Here is a 15,456-nt window from a genome sequence, read left to right as displayed (position 1 = left end):
CCAGTAGTGGCTTTCCAGCCAGGCGCTTTCCAGTGACCCAAACAGGGCATTAAATATTTAGGTATTTTATTTCCACCAAATTTGTCTGACTTAGAGTTAATTTTGACCCTCTAATAAAAAGATTTTCGAGCAATGTGGACAGGTGGGCTTCACTACATTTATCGATGATTGGGAAGGTCAATGTAATTAAAATAAATTGTATTCCAAAATTCAACTACCTGCTACAGTCACTCCCTATAGATGTCCCCCTCTCTTATTTTAAGCAATTTGAAAGTATAGCAAAGTCCTTCATTTGGAATGGTAAGCGAACCAGATTGCACTTCAACAAATTACATAGGCCGATTGACAAATGTGGACTAGGCCTACCCAAGACTTTGTTTTATTATTATGCTTTCGGTCTCAGACATTTGGCTCATTGGTCGCTTCCACCTGAAAGGACCCCTCCCTGGTTTTGTATTGAACAAGAAGTTCTTGCCCCTATTTCGCCACTGCAGGGCCTGTCTATCAAATTAACCGGTGAAATTAAGTTACACCCAGTCATCTCGCATTTGAACTCGGTATGGACAAAAGTGTCCAGAGTGTTTAATTCGGACATTTATTTGAATGCTGCTTCAAGCATATGGTTGAACCCAAAATTATGTATTGATAAGTCCCCCTTCTGCTGGTCAGAGTGGATTGTCAGGGGGGTTGCTGCACTCGGTGATCTATATGAGAACGGAGTGTTGAGATCCTTTGATAATTTGACTCAACATTTTGGGATTCCCTGATCTCAGTTTTTTAGGTATTTACAGTTGCGTCACCTGCTCTGTACTATTTTTGGAAGTAGCGTACACCCCCCTAGAGCGGCAGATACTTTGGGAGAGGTGCTTGCTGCTTTTGGTAAAGGACATGAGGCATCAGTGTATTACACTTTGCTAATTCAGAGTTTGGGGGATGGAGCTTTAACTTCTATTAAGAGATTATGGGAGAAGGATTTTAATTTGGTGTTGGAGGATGGGGTGTGGGCTGGGATTTTAAAAAACATCAAGTCTGCATCTAGAGATGCAAGGGTGTACCTTATGCAATTTAAGATTTTGCATCGATTTTATTGGACCCCCTCTAGAATGTATAGGCTTGGTCTTAAAGACACACCCACCTGCTGGAGATGCCAGTCGGAAGACGGGGACACATCCCATGTTTTCTGGGGATGTGTTAGGATACAAGAGTTTTGGTTGAAAGTACAGAGGTTCGTATGCGTAGTGGTCAACACACGGTTTTCGTTTTGCCCCAGATTGTGTGTTTTGGGGGATGTAGCGGTCCTGCATGTGGGTGATAAATACGTGGAGAGTTGGGTCCTGACAGGCATGATGATTGGCAGGCGGTTAATTCTCAAGGGATGGAAGTCGGATGATGCGCCCTCCTTTCGTGTGTGGTGCGTTGAGCTGGGTAGGGTGGCGCTGTTTGAGGAGATGGTGTACAGAAGGCTGGATAACATGGATATTTTCATTAGGAAGTGGGGCGGTTATCTAACCTTTTTGGAGGGTTCTCGGGGAGGGGAAGTGGAGAGGGATTAGAGTTGTTTTTTTTAATTATTTAAAATGTTATTTGTTTATTTTTTTATTTCTATGTCTAAATATTTCCTGTTTTATTGTCTATTGTGTGTGTTGCGCCTCATGTATTCAGATAGAAGACAAAGGCAGGCCTAACAGTCATAAAAACATTCCTCAAGCCCCCTCCTTCTAAGTCGTAAATTTTACTGATAAAAATCGCGCCAAAATCAAACAAAGGGAGTCCAAAACAGACTACAGATCCATGAAGCCTTGCCCTCTAAAGGATCGAGCTCTCAACTCCTATTGGATGAGGCACACAACAGAACGTCCCTCAAACATGACATCATCAGGACTTCAAATAATTCTGAAATGCTTCCAAAGTTGCTTCCAGCGACTTAGTTCACTGAATACGGACGTAGCTTTTTGCTGCTCTCCGGTGCAACCTCGTGGCTTAAGGAAGTAATGTCCGACTTGAAACTGTAGCCATACAATCTCCATCTCGCTGGACGAGTTGAGATTACTCTGTGATCAACCGAACACTCTAACGGATCCGAAGGAGACCGCCGAGCAAATCGCATCTTCATCCGTTGGCCTACAGAAGTGAAGAGATTAAAGATTTCTCTTCCATCTTCAATCAAGTCGACATTTCTGAGTTCTCCGCCAGCCCGCCGAGAATCAACAGCCGTACCGCCCGCCGACAGCGCGAGGAAACGGCCCCCGTCATCACCCGAGCCTCAATGAACCGGGTCAAAGTTAAAGGACGGAGGAAAACACATTCTACCTGTGTCCTCATGCGATTCAAGTAAGAGGTTTACGTCTGGGCAGAGATAGAATATTATAGTGTGTTATTCTTGTGTTTCAAGGTTTTTGCTTGTACAGTTTACGGACCGTCATGTCCACTCATTATTAATACTCAGGGTATTAATTATCACGAATTTGTTTTGCTGTATTGTGGTCCAACCAAATTGGACTGTTGTGCATTTTCGCCATCGCGGGTGAGACAGCAACTGAGTTCATCCATTAAAGAGTCAAATAACAAGGGACTTTTACGAGCCCCGCTCGTAAAACCGCGTCTCTGAGTGATGAACACGGTTGCTTTATCTCCAGCTGTCGCAAAATCAGCTTTCGGGCTGTCACTTAATCATCTCTCTCTCTCTCTCTCTCTCTCTCTCACTAACCACACTGACACACACACTGACACACACACACTGTCACACACACACCTTGTGTTATAGAAATATTTTTATTTCCATATCTAATCATATCACTGTTTAGTTTGTAGTTGTAAGTCGGACATTTATTGACTGCATTGTATTAATTATTAATTGATATTACTGCATAAATAAACTTTGTTATATTACAAAGAGAAGTGTTTTGGTTTGTTTTGCATACGCCTGTGTCATGCTGACGGGATGTCAGTGCTCGGATTCAAACCTTCATTCATTGTTTTTTTTCCCCCAAAAATCGATATTCTTCGGATGTCGATTTTCCTAAGAAAACAATCTAATATTGAGACTGTTTTAATATTCGGTTATTAGTCCCTGATTTCAGGGTGGTGCCCCGTCAATGTTAATCCTTATTAATATTCTATTGATTTTTGATAATTGATAATTATCTTTGATGATTGAATTTGAATGATCAATAAGCTAGTGTTAATTTTAATGTTTCATCGATGTTAACAATTAACGATTATCTTTGATAAGTGTTGATTTTAAAGGATTAAAAAAAGTTAACATTGATTCTCATCGATGTTCTATTGATTTTAATAATTAATAATTATCTTTGATAATTATTAATTATTGCTAATAACCAAACTTGCTCCTAAACGTAGCACACTACATTTACTGGAGTCCCATATGAGGTTTTAATGAGTTAGATCCAATTAATTAATTTAAATATTGATTAATAACTACAGAAATAATTATTAATTATTTCTGATAGTAACACTGATCTAAACAACCAGTAAAGCCCTACATGTGTCTTTGTCAGTTGGCTCCCGATCACTTGAGTGCTTGTTTGTGTCGGGTGGGGTGGAGGAATTATTGCTCGGGGAGGGGAAAATAAAAGTGGTTTGAGGTTGTATTTTCTATTATGTCTGTGTAATTTGCTGCATAAATCAATAAAAATGTGTTATTAAAAAATAAAAGAAACAAAAAAAAAAACATCTTGCAACTGAAAGAATTTTTTTTGTCAAACATTTCTGCAAGCCGATGTCAGAGACTGGTGGACAATTATGCAAAACGCCTACAAAAAGTTATTTCTGCTTAAGGGGGCAATACTAGCTTCTGAGGCCAAGGGTGTACTTACTTTTTCCACAGAAGAATATCACATCTATTGATATTTTTGCTGAATAAATAATTGAAAAAGCTAATTTTCCTTGTGGTTTTGTTCACGTATATCAACTTTATTATCAGCACTGTTTCAAAGAGGATCAAATGTTTGCTTGTCCAAATATGTAAAAAAAAAAAAAAAAAAAAAAAGCCAACAATTTCCATGGAGTGTACTTATTTTTTCACATGACTGTATATATATATATAATTTTTATTATTTATCTATCTACCTACCTACCTACTAATATATACTGTTTATAGGCCTATATATATACTGTATAATCTGAGTTTTGCCTAACATAAGCAAATATTTACCCTACAAAGTGCTAATAAAGTACTGATGAATACACAACAAAGGACAAAAGCAAGTTTATCTTGTATCTGTCCATCATCCATATTGTCAATATTGTTGTGAGATAAAATAAACTTAGTTTATCTGTGACTATCATTTTTATTTGTATAGCGCCTTTCACAACACACATCGTTTCAAAGCAGCTTTACAGAAGATCAGGCATTAACAGAAGATAAAACTGTAATATCTATAATGTCTTAGAGTCATCATTGTGTACAAATACCAAACAAAAAAACGTTTCTGGAACCGAGTTTCCCTGGTGCAAAGATGAAAAGTGTAAAGACTAGGGATGCACCGAATTTCGGCTGCAAAAAAAAAAAAAAAAAAAGCAGAAAATCTGAACAAAAACTGAAAAAATTCACACTTTCTTTACAAAAGCATTTTCCATTCCATTTGTGCGAGACCGCGAGCGGCGGATGCAAAGTGGGTGGACTTAGACTTTAGAGTGCGGCTCGGCTCGAAGAGTAGGTGGGGATATTTTGCCATGATATGTGATGGTGGCTCAAGCTAACAGCCTCTGAATACACACGGGAAAACACTCTTTATTAATGCGCTGATATTCAAGAGAGCAGTCGCTTCATTACTTTTGGGAATGTAGACTTTAATAGGCAACTAGTTAGTGCAAACACCAACAGAATGTGGGTTTGCATTTTGAATTTCTCCACAGTGTGCTTTCATAATCTCCTTTGAGTGTTTTTGTGCTCGTTCGTGTGTAGGCACACACACACACACACACACACACACTGTACAGATGCACATCTCAATTATAAGCACAATCTTGTTACTATCAATATATATTTAAACATAAGCTGCTGTTTACATATTTTCACATAAAACGCTGCATTTTCTTCATGTCAGTGTCTCTGTTACTTGATTTTAAAGTAACAGTTTTTGTTCAGATTTTCTGCTTTTTTCTCTTTTGGCAGCTGAAATTTCGGTGTATCCCTAGTCTTTACACTTTTATCTTTGCACCAGGGAAACTCGGTTCCAGAAATGTTTTTTTTGGAGTTGCTATTTGTTTGCATAATGGTATAGTTAGGACAGGGGCAATTAAGCCTTTGTATTCTTTAGGGCGGTAACTAACGATCATTTTGATAATCGACTAATCTAACGATTATTAGAACGATTATTCAGTTATTCAGGCAATTATTGCAACGATTAATCATTAGCTCTTAACCAACTATTCAGCTTGTGCCTCGATTTAAAAGGTTGTATTAAATGTGCTTGCTAACAATAATGCAGACAAAATCATCTTTTAAAAATACTTCTAAATGACATTCACTGACTCAAAAAATCACAGCAAAAAATCCTGTTGTTATCAAGTGTTTTTGTCTTGTTTTCCGTTTTAAAATTGTCTAAAAATACATTTACCTGAGAAGCAACATATAAGATATTTAGACTTACTTTAAGAGAATGTATCTTAAATATAAGTGTATTTTTTTCACTTGGTTATATTTCTGCGAGTGCAGTAAAGACAAAATATACTTATATTTAAGATCTATTCTCTAAAAGCAAGTCTAAATATCTTATATGCTGCTTCTCAGGTGAATGCATCTTTTTGTAAAGGATTTTAAGATATTTTTAAATATTTGTATTTTTAATATTATATTCAACATTCTCAGATAAAAATAATTTCTTCTGCAGTATAGCTGCTAAAGTAAATGCATGTTGTTTTAAAGGAGTTTTAGATATTTTTATTGGAATACAAGCCAAAACAAAAATAAATCAAAAACATATTTTATTGCAGTGTATAATGGGGCGAAGACTACCCTCTCTCACCTTTTTGTTCTCTTCAGTCCATCTTTAACTCACCAAAAAATTAACTCTCTCTTATATTGCCAATTTCCTTCACGTTAAGAAATGCACAGTGGCACTTATACTGTATTATGATACAATGAGTCACGAGCTGCAGCAAGCTCGTTTGCTCGAGGGATGAGTGTCCCCACCCCAGAGTGTGCATCAGCCGGATGCAGTTTCAGTCTCTCCCCCTTAGATCGGGACACTTCGCGCAACTCATAGAAGAGGTGCTGAACGCACAGAGAAATGCCAGTTTCGGAGTTTATAGTTATTTACATGATCTGCTTCTGTATTATTTGAACTTTAATAAAGCTATAACGCATTAAATATAACTGCATTGAAGATGTAACACTCGTGTTTCCTTTAAAGACGATCGACACTCAAGTTTTGCTTATGCGGAGCGGCAGCTCCGGCTTCACTTATTCCACAACGAGAGTGCTTCTGTATTTACTTATTTGGTATTTTTTTATAATTCCCTCATACTTTGCGATCTACATCACCTTTAGTTTAGTTTAGTGTGCGTCTGGACTGTTAGCTGCATTTTCTTCCTCTCCTCAATCAGGCGCGAGCTGCTTTGCAGCTTTCACGCATCATCATTAGAGTTTCATATGATCTCATGTAACATTAAATGAGATCAAACGACTATTCGACAACGGCAATTTTTGTTGACAATTTGTTATTGTCAATGTTGTCGATAACGTCGACAAACCGTTTCAGCCCTAATATTCTTCTTTGCAGGACATCATAAGACACACCTATTTGACTGCATTCTGTTGAAATGTACTGTATAATTTACATGGATGATTCATGTGTATTTATATGTACAATGTTTCTTCTTCAGGACTTTGGAGATTATCAGGACGGTTACTACTCGGTTCAAACCACTGAAGGAGAACAGATTGCACAACTTATCGCTGGTTACATCGACATTATTCTCAAAAAGGTTTTTTTTTTTTTTTTTTTAAAGGTTATTTTTGATCTCACAAATGTATTGGACCCACAAGACTAGTCTCATTTCTGATGACATTGTAGGGTAAGCTGGAGTTTTGCAATGGGTCTTACATAAGAAACACACCCTGACATGAGCTTTCTTAATAACTATCAAGCACAATAATTGTTTGGCATGACTCAAGAGTTAAGCCTTTGTTGATGTTTACAACAATTTCAGAGATATTGATGGAGCACAGTTATTAAACAGACATGTAGTCATACCAGTCTTATTTTTAATAGTCGTTTAACATGTGAAGTAATGAGAAATTGCTGGCGCTGGTTCTCTGGTGTTAAAGGAATTCCTCACCAGACTTTGAAGTTTGCCTTTTTTGTTAAACACACAATCTGCTCTGGCAACAAATGCTTCCTTTAGGTCCCTGTCTCAGTATATTTTCTGAACTCATTGTGGTTGAAAACCTCTTTATTTGCAGAAAAAGAGCAAAGATCACTTTGGCCTGGAGGGGGATGAAGAATCAACCATGCTGGAGGACTCGGTGTCTCCTAAAAAGTGAGCCTCATGTTCATGGTTCTTCACGTAGCAGTGTGTTGGAGTTTAATATGGTGTTTTCCCATGCACTCTCAGTATCACATATGGTGGCCCTAAAATGTATTTGGACACTTAAGTTTCACTCTGTCAACACTGGGCGCAATGGCTTGAGGTTGTCTATACTGGAATGAACATTATAAATGACGTGCAAATAGCATGGACCTATCAGCTGGGAGCTCGTGTAGACTTCAGCAACGGTTAAATGGGAAAATAACTTGTATCCTACTTTTTCTATGGAAATCCACTGGTATAAGCGATTAATCGTGATTAAAATATTTTAATCGACTGACAGCACTAATAATTATATAATAAAAGGTTGTAAGTAAATGCATAACTTTTCATAGTTAATAAGAATTAATCGCAGATTATGAAAATGCTGAAAATGGACTCTATACCTTTCTTGTTAAAATTTATTTATTTCCTTCTAAGGAAAGAAAACAAAACAAAACATTATGTGATAATTTTGATTATCATTTTCCTAACAAAGCCTTTAATAGAATAAAGATAGAAATGCACTAAAATAGCACCAATTTAACCCTCATATGGTATTCAAAAATGGCACCTCTCTTTGGTATTCGCCGTCTTTTTTGACTGGAAGGGTCAGATGTGTAACCCTTTTTTCTCGTTTGGAAGGCTGCGTCCTCCGGAGGTCGCATTTGTTGGCTGCATACATCATCGAGGCTGTCTCGTTTCAGAAAAGCTAGTAGGACACTTGGAATGCGACATTCTTTCACAGGAATTCGGAGGATGCATGAGGTGTATCCTTCGTGGGCACTCACAACCCACAATTCTTTGCTTCAATGGAAATGTCTAAAAAAAAAATGCCCGTAAATATGATGTTCAAACGCAAGGAATGTTAATTCCCAAGTTGAAGTACCTCAGTAGATGGGTGCAGAGTATATAATATGTATAATTATATTAATATATAATTAAAATAAAGTATTAGACTAAAAGTACACTTGTAAAATCTATTTTCTTTTCTCTTTACATCATTATAACTCTCCTAAAATGTACCTCATGCATTCCCTTCCAGATGGACTTTGTTCCCTTCTCACTCAAAGCGCTCGCGCTTGCTAAAGAGTGGCGTGCTGTCATAGCAACCATGTTACGTTCCATTTCCTTTTTGTCCTACGAAGACCGTCTCGTTTAGACGAGGCTTGTTTAAAGGAGGACGCTAAGTATACTTAGCCTTCAAAGGACGCGTCCTGCCTAGCACGCAGCCTTCCAAATTAGACACAGCCAATATGAAAATGTAACATAAATTGGAGGCAGATTGCTGCCATCTGGTGAACAAAATATAAATAACATGACTTGAAAACCATGTCATGCTAGTAACAACCAGTACAGATGGCTGTAGCCACCTAATGTGTAGTCTGATGGCTTGTTGTAACATAATTTTATATTTTATCACAAGATATGTATTTGGATATATATTTAGAAATGATCAAACTATTATTTGTCATTAGTATATTATTAAGTTTAGCATTTTAAAATTGATTTGAAGTGTCAGTTTTTGCAGTTAATGTCATTATGCTTGCAATCAAACCTGACCATGTTGTTACAAAGAGAAGACACAGAATAAGCATTTTTTCTACCAATAGTTTAAAACATAAAAATGTAATAACTCAAAGTAAATGCATAATAATGTCAAGAAAATGAACATCAAGAAACAGAAATGAACTGCAAAATTCTGAAAATTCAATTAGAGTATAACTAGTCATGTAGAGAGACCTCTAGTGGTGATATTTGGGAATACGCAGGGTTTTGCACCTGTATTTTGGGGGTTGTAGATGGATTTTTGTACAAAACGGTTTTTACAGGGTGCTTGTGTTGTGAGGGAAAAAATCGTCTTTTCATGGATTCATAGAGGGGATTATGCAAGAGGTCACAGGGTGATTTTGTGTGGAAAAAAAATTATTTGACTTATCAATACAGGGGAAATGAGTGTGTGACAGTGTTTTGTGACTTTTCCTGACCAACCAACCGGGGGTATTTGCGGAGATTGATGCATAATTCTGTATCTCAGCATTGCTCTCCTGGGGATTTGCAGAGGCAAACTGTAGTAAATATCAGAACATAATAAACCGTATGCTTCTTTCTTCTATCCCCTTCTGCGGGGGGAGGAGGGGGAGGGCCCGCTGCCGCCTGAGCAAAAGACCACAAAGTTTCCCTGCCACAAAGTTTGTCCTCTCGCTGGCCCCACCTGGCTAAAGGCGGGACGGCACGTTACCTGCTGCTGCTGCATCGGCATGGGAGCTCTGCAGGTTACGAATGTTCTGAAAGCCTCTTGTTTGAACTGCTGTTGCATAGCTGCCACAGCCGGTCGCAACAGGCCCTTAGGGCCTACTGGCTGTTCGAGAAAATTTCATTTTTTCGGCCATCGTGGACAAATTCAGCCATAGACTTTTCTGGCCCACCACTGCCAAACCCAGAGTTCTTCCTGTGGACTGAGCCAGGCAGTGTGAAGAACGCAAAATAAGGTCCATTACTGTGCAAATTTCTGTCCAGAGTTCTGTGATGTCTTTTCCCTGGGACAAAGCTATAGACATATCCAGCTTGTTGGCCAAGAACAGAGTGATCACGTTGGTAGCACGTACCGTCTGAGCTGCAGATTTGTAAATCTTTTCAAAAATTGAGGCTGAGAAGCGATCAGATCTTTGAGGCAGCTTGGGGGCGATCGTGGATAAACCGAATGCCAATCAAGGATCAAGATGGCCTGCCAAACACGCTTCCAATGGTGGCATGTGAGACCAGCCTCTCTCCTCCATACCTGCCATGTCCAGCGAGGAGAAGTCATACACTGGGACTCTCCAGATGAAAGTGGTCTCTCCCAATACTTTATCAGATCCTCCATGCAGTGCTGGAAAGGTGGGAGTGTCTTATGAGCTACTGGGGTGGTGGGAGGAGGAATTTCCCATCTAGTCTTGAGCGTGTTGCGGCAGGCAGAGCCATTGGCCTGTCGACGCCCAGTCTTATTGCTGCCCGTCGGCAAATATCATGAAGAGTTGCATACCCTGCTGTTGCTCCTTGAAACAACCGCACCGCCTTTTTCCAGAGCAGCCTGTATTTCTCCTGAGGTTACCCGTGGGTTTTTCTTTGTATCCCGAGCAATTCTTCTGGCAGTTGTGGCTGAAATCTTTCTTGGTCTACCTGACCTTGGCTTGGTATCAAGAGATCCCTGAATTTTCCACTTCTTAATAAGTGATTGAACAGTACTGACTGGCATTTTCAAGGCTTTGGATATCTTTTTATATCCTTTTCCATCTTTATAAAGTTCCATTACCTTGTTACGCAGGTCTTTTGACAGTTCTTTTCTGCTCCCCATGGCTCAGTATCTAGCATGCTCAGTGCATCCACGTGAGAGCTAACAAACTCATTGACTATTTATACACAGACACTAATTGCAATTTAAAAAGCCACAGGTGTGGGAAATTAACCTTTAATTGCCATTTAAACCTGTGTGTGTCACCTTGTGTGTCTGTAACAAGGCCAAATATTCAAGAGTATGTAAACTTTTGATCAGGGCCATTTGGGTGATTTCTGTTACCATTATGGTTTAAAAAGGAGCCAAACAACTATGTGTTAATAAATGGCTTCATATGATCACTATCCTTAAATAAAAGAGTATGATCAGTCATATTTTCAAAATCAGTGCCAAAATTTCACAATTTCTGCCAGGGTATGCAAACTTTTGAGCACAACTGTAATGTGAAAATTGGAAAATGAGTTAATAGCGTTAAAAAAAAATGTACATGTTGAACATTTTAAATTAATCACATGCTTTAACAAGGCAATTTTAACAGCTCTAATCATTATTATTGTAATGTTATTATTGTTAAAACTGCATCTTAATGTGGTTAGAAACAAAAGATTATTTAAATGAGTAGACCAGAGACCAAGAAACCAAGAATGTTTGTAAATCTGATCTTTTAACAAAAAAATTTAACATATAGATTGGAACATAAATCTACTGTAAACAGTGTCATTGATTACTGTATAATGGGATCTATTTGCTTTTAAAGCAACAATAAACAAGGATAAAATTTGGAGAACTTATTTTGAATTTGTTGAGCAGAAAAACAAAAACTTTGATCTGAAATGTTTTTTAGAAAGTAATTTACAATAAATGTAATTAGTAATGTGATTACTTTTTCCATGAAATAATGAATAAAGTCTGAAATCTGTTTTTTTTTTATCCCCACTGTGGGGAGCTAAATTTAAAATTAACCTAATTTGTTTTTTTAAGTTAAATGTTTTGCTGGAAAAATGTGCTTGTACTAAATGTCTTTAAAATAAACACCATTGGTTTGATATTTTGTATTTAAGGCAATGACATGCATTTTAAGTGTGGCTTAATTTTCCAAATATATTTTTTGGGCCACTGTACATCATGCATCATAAAATACAGTAGCTGTTTCTCAGCCATGTTATAAAGCTGTTTGCCTTGCTGTATGTCTCTGTTTTGTTCTAAATCCTGCATTATTTCTGATGTGTTTTAGGTCAACAGTGCTCCAGCAGCAGTTTAATAAGGTTGGGAAGGTGGAGACGGGCTCTGTGGCTCTACCAGCTATCATCCGCTCTGGTGCCGGCGGTCCAGAGAGCTTCCAGATGGGCTCCATGCCTCAGGCCAAACAGCACATCACCAGCGGGCAGATGCACAGAGGACACATGCCCCCTCTGGTCAGATATACACCACTGATGGGTTTACTGCCATATAAATAGCTTTATATGTGTAAAGCAGATATCCACTTCAATTATACATAAAATAACTGTGCAGTGTCCTACTACAAACACATTCAGTCCTTCTTAAAAACATAGGATGGGCTCTACTTTTGATTTAAGTATATTAGTGTTTGTGTTATTTTGTTCTCTACGCAGTTCTCTGTGTAATGTTCAGTATGGGCTGTACAGTGATTTATTTGTATTATGTACTGTGTATGTGTTCCAGACTTCAGCTCAGCAAGCTTTGACTGGCACCATTAACTCCAGTATGCAGGCGGTACAGGCGGTTCAAGCCTCTCTTGAGGAGTTTGACACTCTGCCTCCACTAGGCACTGATGCGGTGAGATGCATAGTACATTTGTCTTTTAAATCTCTCAGTCACATTTAAACCTTTCATTTTTGCTGTTTTTAAGGACGCTATTGTGTAGATAGTTAAAATATACAAGGGCCATTTCTTTTTAGATATACTGAAGTTCCATGTACTATTCAAATGTATTGAAATGTATTGGGGTACTACATTTAAAGGGATAGTTTGCCCAAAAATGATAATTCTGTCATTATTTACTTTTTGCCATGGGAGGGGGACAAGAGCTACAACTCACTCACTATCAAAACACACTCACAACAGAGATGGCTGAACATCACATTATAAGTGGAGATGAAAACACAAGAGGGGGCACTTTGCTATATATCAGTTATGGGACAAAAGTGTGAAGAGTGCAGATGATAGCACAGTAAAAATGTTACTCTGTAGGGTGTTCAAACTTGAGTCCTGTTTAAAAGATAAATTTTTTAAACTATTGCAATATACACTGCCTGACCAAAAAAAAAAAAAGTCGCAGTTTAGATTTAAATAAGCAGATACTTAAGAGCCTATGATTGGATCATTATTGCAGTGATTAATATGTTTCAGCTGGCAACAATTCTTTTAACTCTAACTGATGCAGTGTGTAGCTTCTCATTTCTTAAACAACCATGTCGGAAGACGTATCCCATGGTCATGGAAAAGATGTTACTGTGTTTCAGAAGGGGCAAATTATTGGTCTGCATCAAGCAAAGAAAACAACTAAGGAGATTGCTGAAATCACTGGAATTGGGTTAAGAACTGTCCAACGCATTATTAAAACCTGGAAGGATATTGGTGAACCATAGCTTCGCAGATGAAATGTGGTCAGAAAAAAATCTTGAATGATCATGAACGGAGATCACTAAAACACTTGTTTAAGTCGCATCGTAAAAAATCATCAATAGAACTCTTGGCTATGTTTAACAGCGAAAGTAAGATCCACATGCACAATGCGACGAGAATTTACAGGATTGGGACTAAACATCTGTGTGGCCACAAGAAACCACTTGTTAGTCAGGCTAATTGGAAAAAACAACTTCAATTTGCTAGGGAGCATAAAGATTGGACTGTGGAGCACTGGAAAAAGGTCATGTGGTCTGTTGAGTCCAGATTTACTCTATCCCAAAGCGATGGGCGCATCAGGGTAAGAAGGGAAGCGCATGAAGCGATGCACCCGTCATGCGTAGTGCCCACTGTACAAGCCTCTGGAGGCAGTGTTATGCTCTGGGGTTGCTTCAATTGGTCAGGTCGAGGCTCAGCAATGTTATGTGGCAATAAAATGAAGTCAGCTGACTACCTGAAAATACTGAATGACCAGGTTATTCCATCAATGGATTTTTTCTTTCTTGATGGCACGGGCATATTCCAGGATGACAATGCCAAGATTCATCGGGCTCAAATTGTGAAAGAGTGGTTCAGGGAGCATGAGGAATCATTTTCACGTGAATTGGCCACTTCAGAGTCCTGACCTTAACTCCATTAAAAATCTTTGGGATGTGCTGGAGAAGACTTTACGGAGTGGTACGACTCTCCCGTCATCAATACAAGATCTCTGCCAAATATTTATGCAACTCTGGACGGAAATAAATGTTGTGACGTTGCATAAGGTTGTCGAAACAATTTAACTTAAACATTTGCGGCTACATCATTTAGAGTGTCTTTGAAAGTAAAACAGTGATTGGTCAGTGGAGAACTTCTAAAGATGGTGTTGAGCTTGTGATTTGGTCTGTCATCTGCAGACACAGCCCATAATGAAAATTAACAACAATTTTATAGTCGCTGACTACCACCCCTAGAGTTGCGAGTTCAAATCCAGGGCGTGCTGAGTGACCCCAGCCAGGTCTCCTAAGCAACCAAATTGGCCCGGTTGGTAGGGAGGGTAGAGTCACATGGGGTAACCTCCTTGTGGTCGCTATAATGTGTGGTTCTCGCTCTCGGTGGGGTGCGTGGTGAGTTGTGCGTGGATGCCGCGGTGAATAGCATGGGCCTCCACACACGCTACGTCTCTGCGGTAACGCGCTCAACATGGCACGTGATAAGATGCGCAGATTGAAGGAGGCAACTGAGGTTCGTCCTCCATCACCCAGATTGAGGCGAGTCACTACACCACCACGAGGATTTAGAGCGCACTGGGAATTGGGCATTCCAAAGTGGGGAGGAAAAAAAATATATTTTGCAATTTTTCCTGGCTTATAATTTCAGCTTGTTAGCTCACTAATACCATAGATGGTTATTCTTAATTAACTGTGAGAGACAGAAACTGTAATCGAGGTTAAAATACGATTGAGCAGCCCTTGTTTAAATACTTTCTTCCATCTTAAAATGCGGAGAAACTATTTGAGCTGTCAGAATTAACGCTTTAACGCATGCGATTAATTAAAAAAGTTTACCGGTTTAATGGTTAACATCATAAACCAACATAAAACCTTGTTTGGGAGGACGGAACATTCGTAATGTGTCCGCCCGGAGTCATTACTCTGACACACACACCACAACACACACAACAGCACTTCCCTGTCAGTGATAAAATGATGGAGAAAGGACCTCTTAGTGCTATTTAATGGACAAAACAAGCCCAGATTGGACTTGTGATAGAAAACAAGTATTTTTCAGCCTATGTAAGGCACATTTTAATTACCACAGAAGCACGGCAAGTCTTAACTAATAACAAAACGCAGAATGAGACGTTTTTGTCTGCAAGCGCTTTTCATGTGAACGTAAATCAAGAACGCAGCTTCACGATTGCGGTAACAAAGTGGATAGCCACAGTCTACCGGCAGATTAATATTGTGGAGGATGAGGGTTTAAGGGATTTAATGCCCATTGTAATGAAAATGCAACCT

General features: G+C 38.7%; 1 protein-coding gene across 3 annotated transcripts in view; it reads left to right on the top strand.

Moving 5' to 3' along the window:
* Positions 1 to 15,456, top strand: part of LOC127433270 (talin-1-like) — a 264,085-nt gene that overhangs the window by 114,784 nt on the left and 133,845 nt on the right. For 2 of the 3 annotated variants that reach the window (XM_051684988.1, XM_051684989.1), the window contains 4 exons: positions 6,850 to 6,951; positions 7,430 to 7,506; positions 12,045 to 12,225; positions 12,494 to 12,607. In XM_051684988.1, the coding sequence (XP_051540948.1) occupies positions 6,850 to 6,951; positions 7,430 to 7,506; positions 12,045 to 12,225; positions 12,494 to 12,607 (474 nt within the window). Of the gene's footprint in view, positions 1 to 6,849; positions 6,952 to 7,024; positions 7,042 to 7,429; positions 7,507 to 12,044; positions 12,226 to 12,493; positions 12,608 to 15,456 lie in introns of those variants that run through there. The other variant, XM_051684990.1, reaches the window with a different exon arrangement.

Source organism: Myxocyprinus asiaticus, chromosome 43, assembly GCF_019703515.2.
Source record: "Myxocyprinus asiaticus isolate MX2 ecotype Aquarium Trade chromosome 43, UBuf_Myxa_2, whole genome shotgun sequence".
Lineage (NCBI taxonomy): Eukaryota > Metazoa > Chordata > Actinopteri > Cypriniformes > Catostomidae > Myxocyprinus > Myxocyprinus asiaticus.
This window is presented reverse-complemented; position numbering and strand designations above follow the sequence as displayed.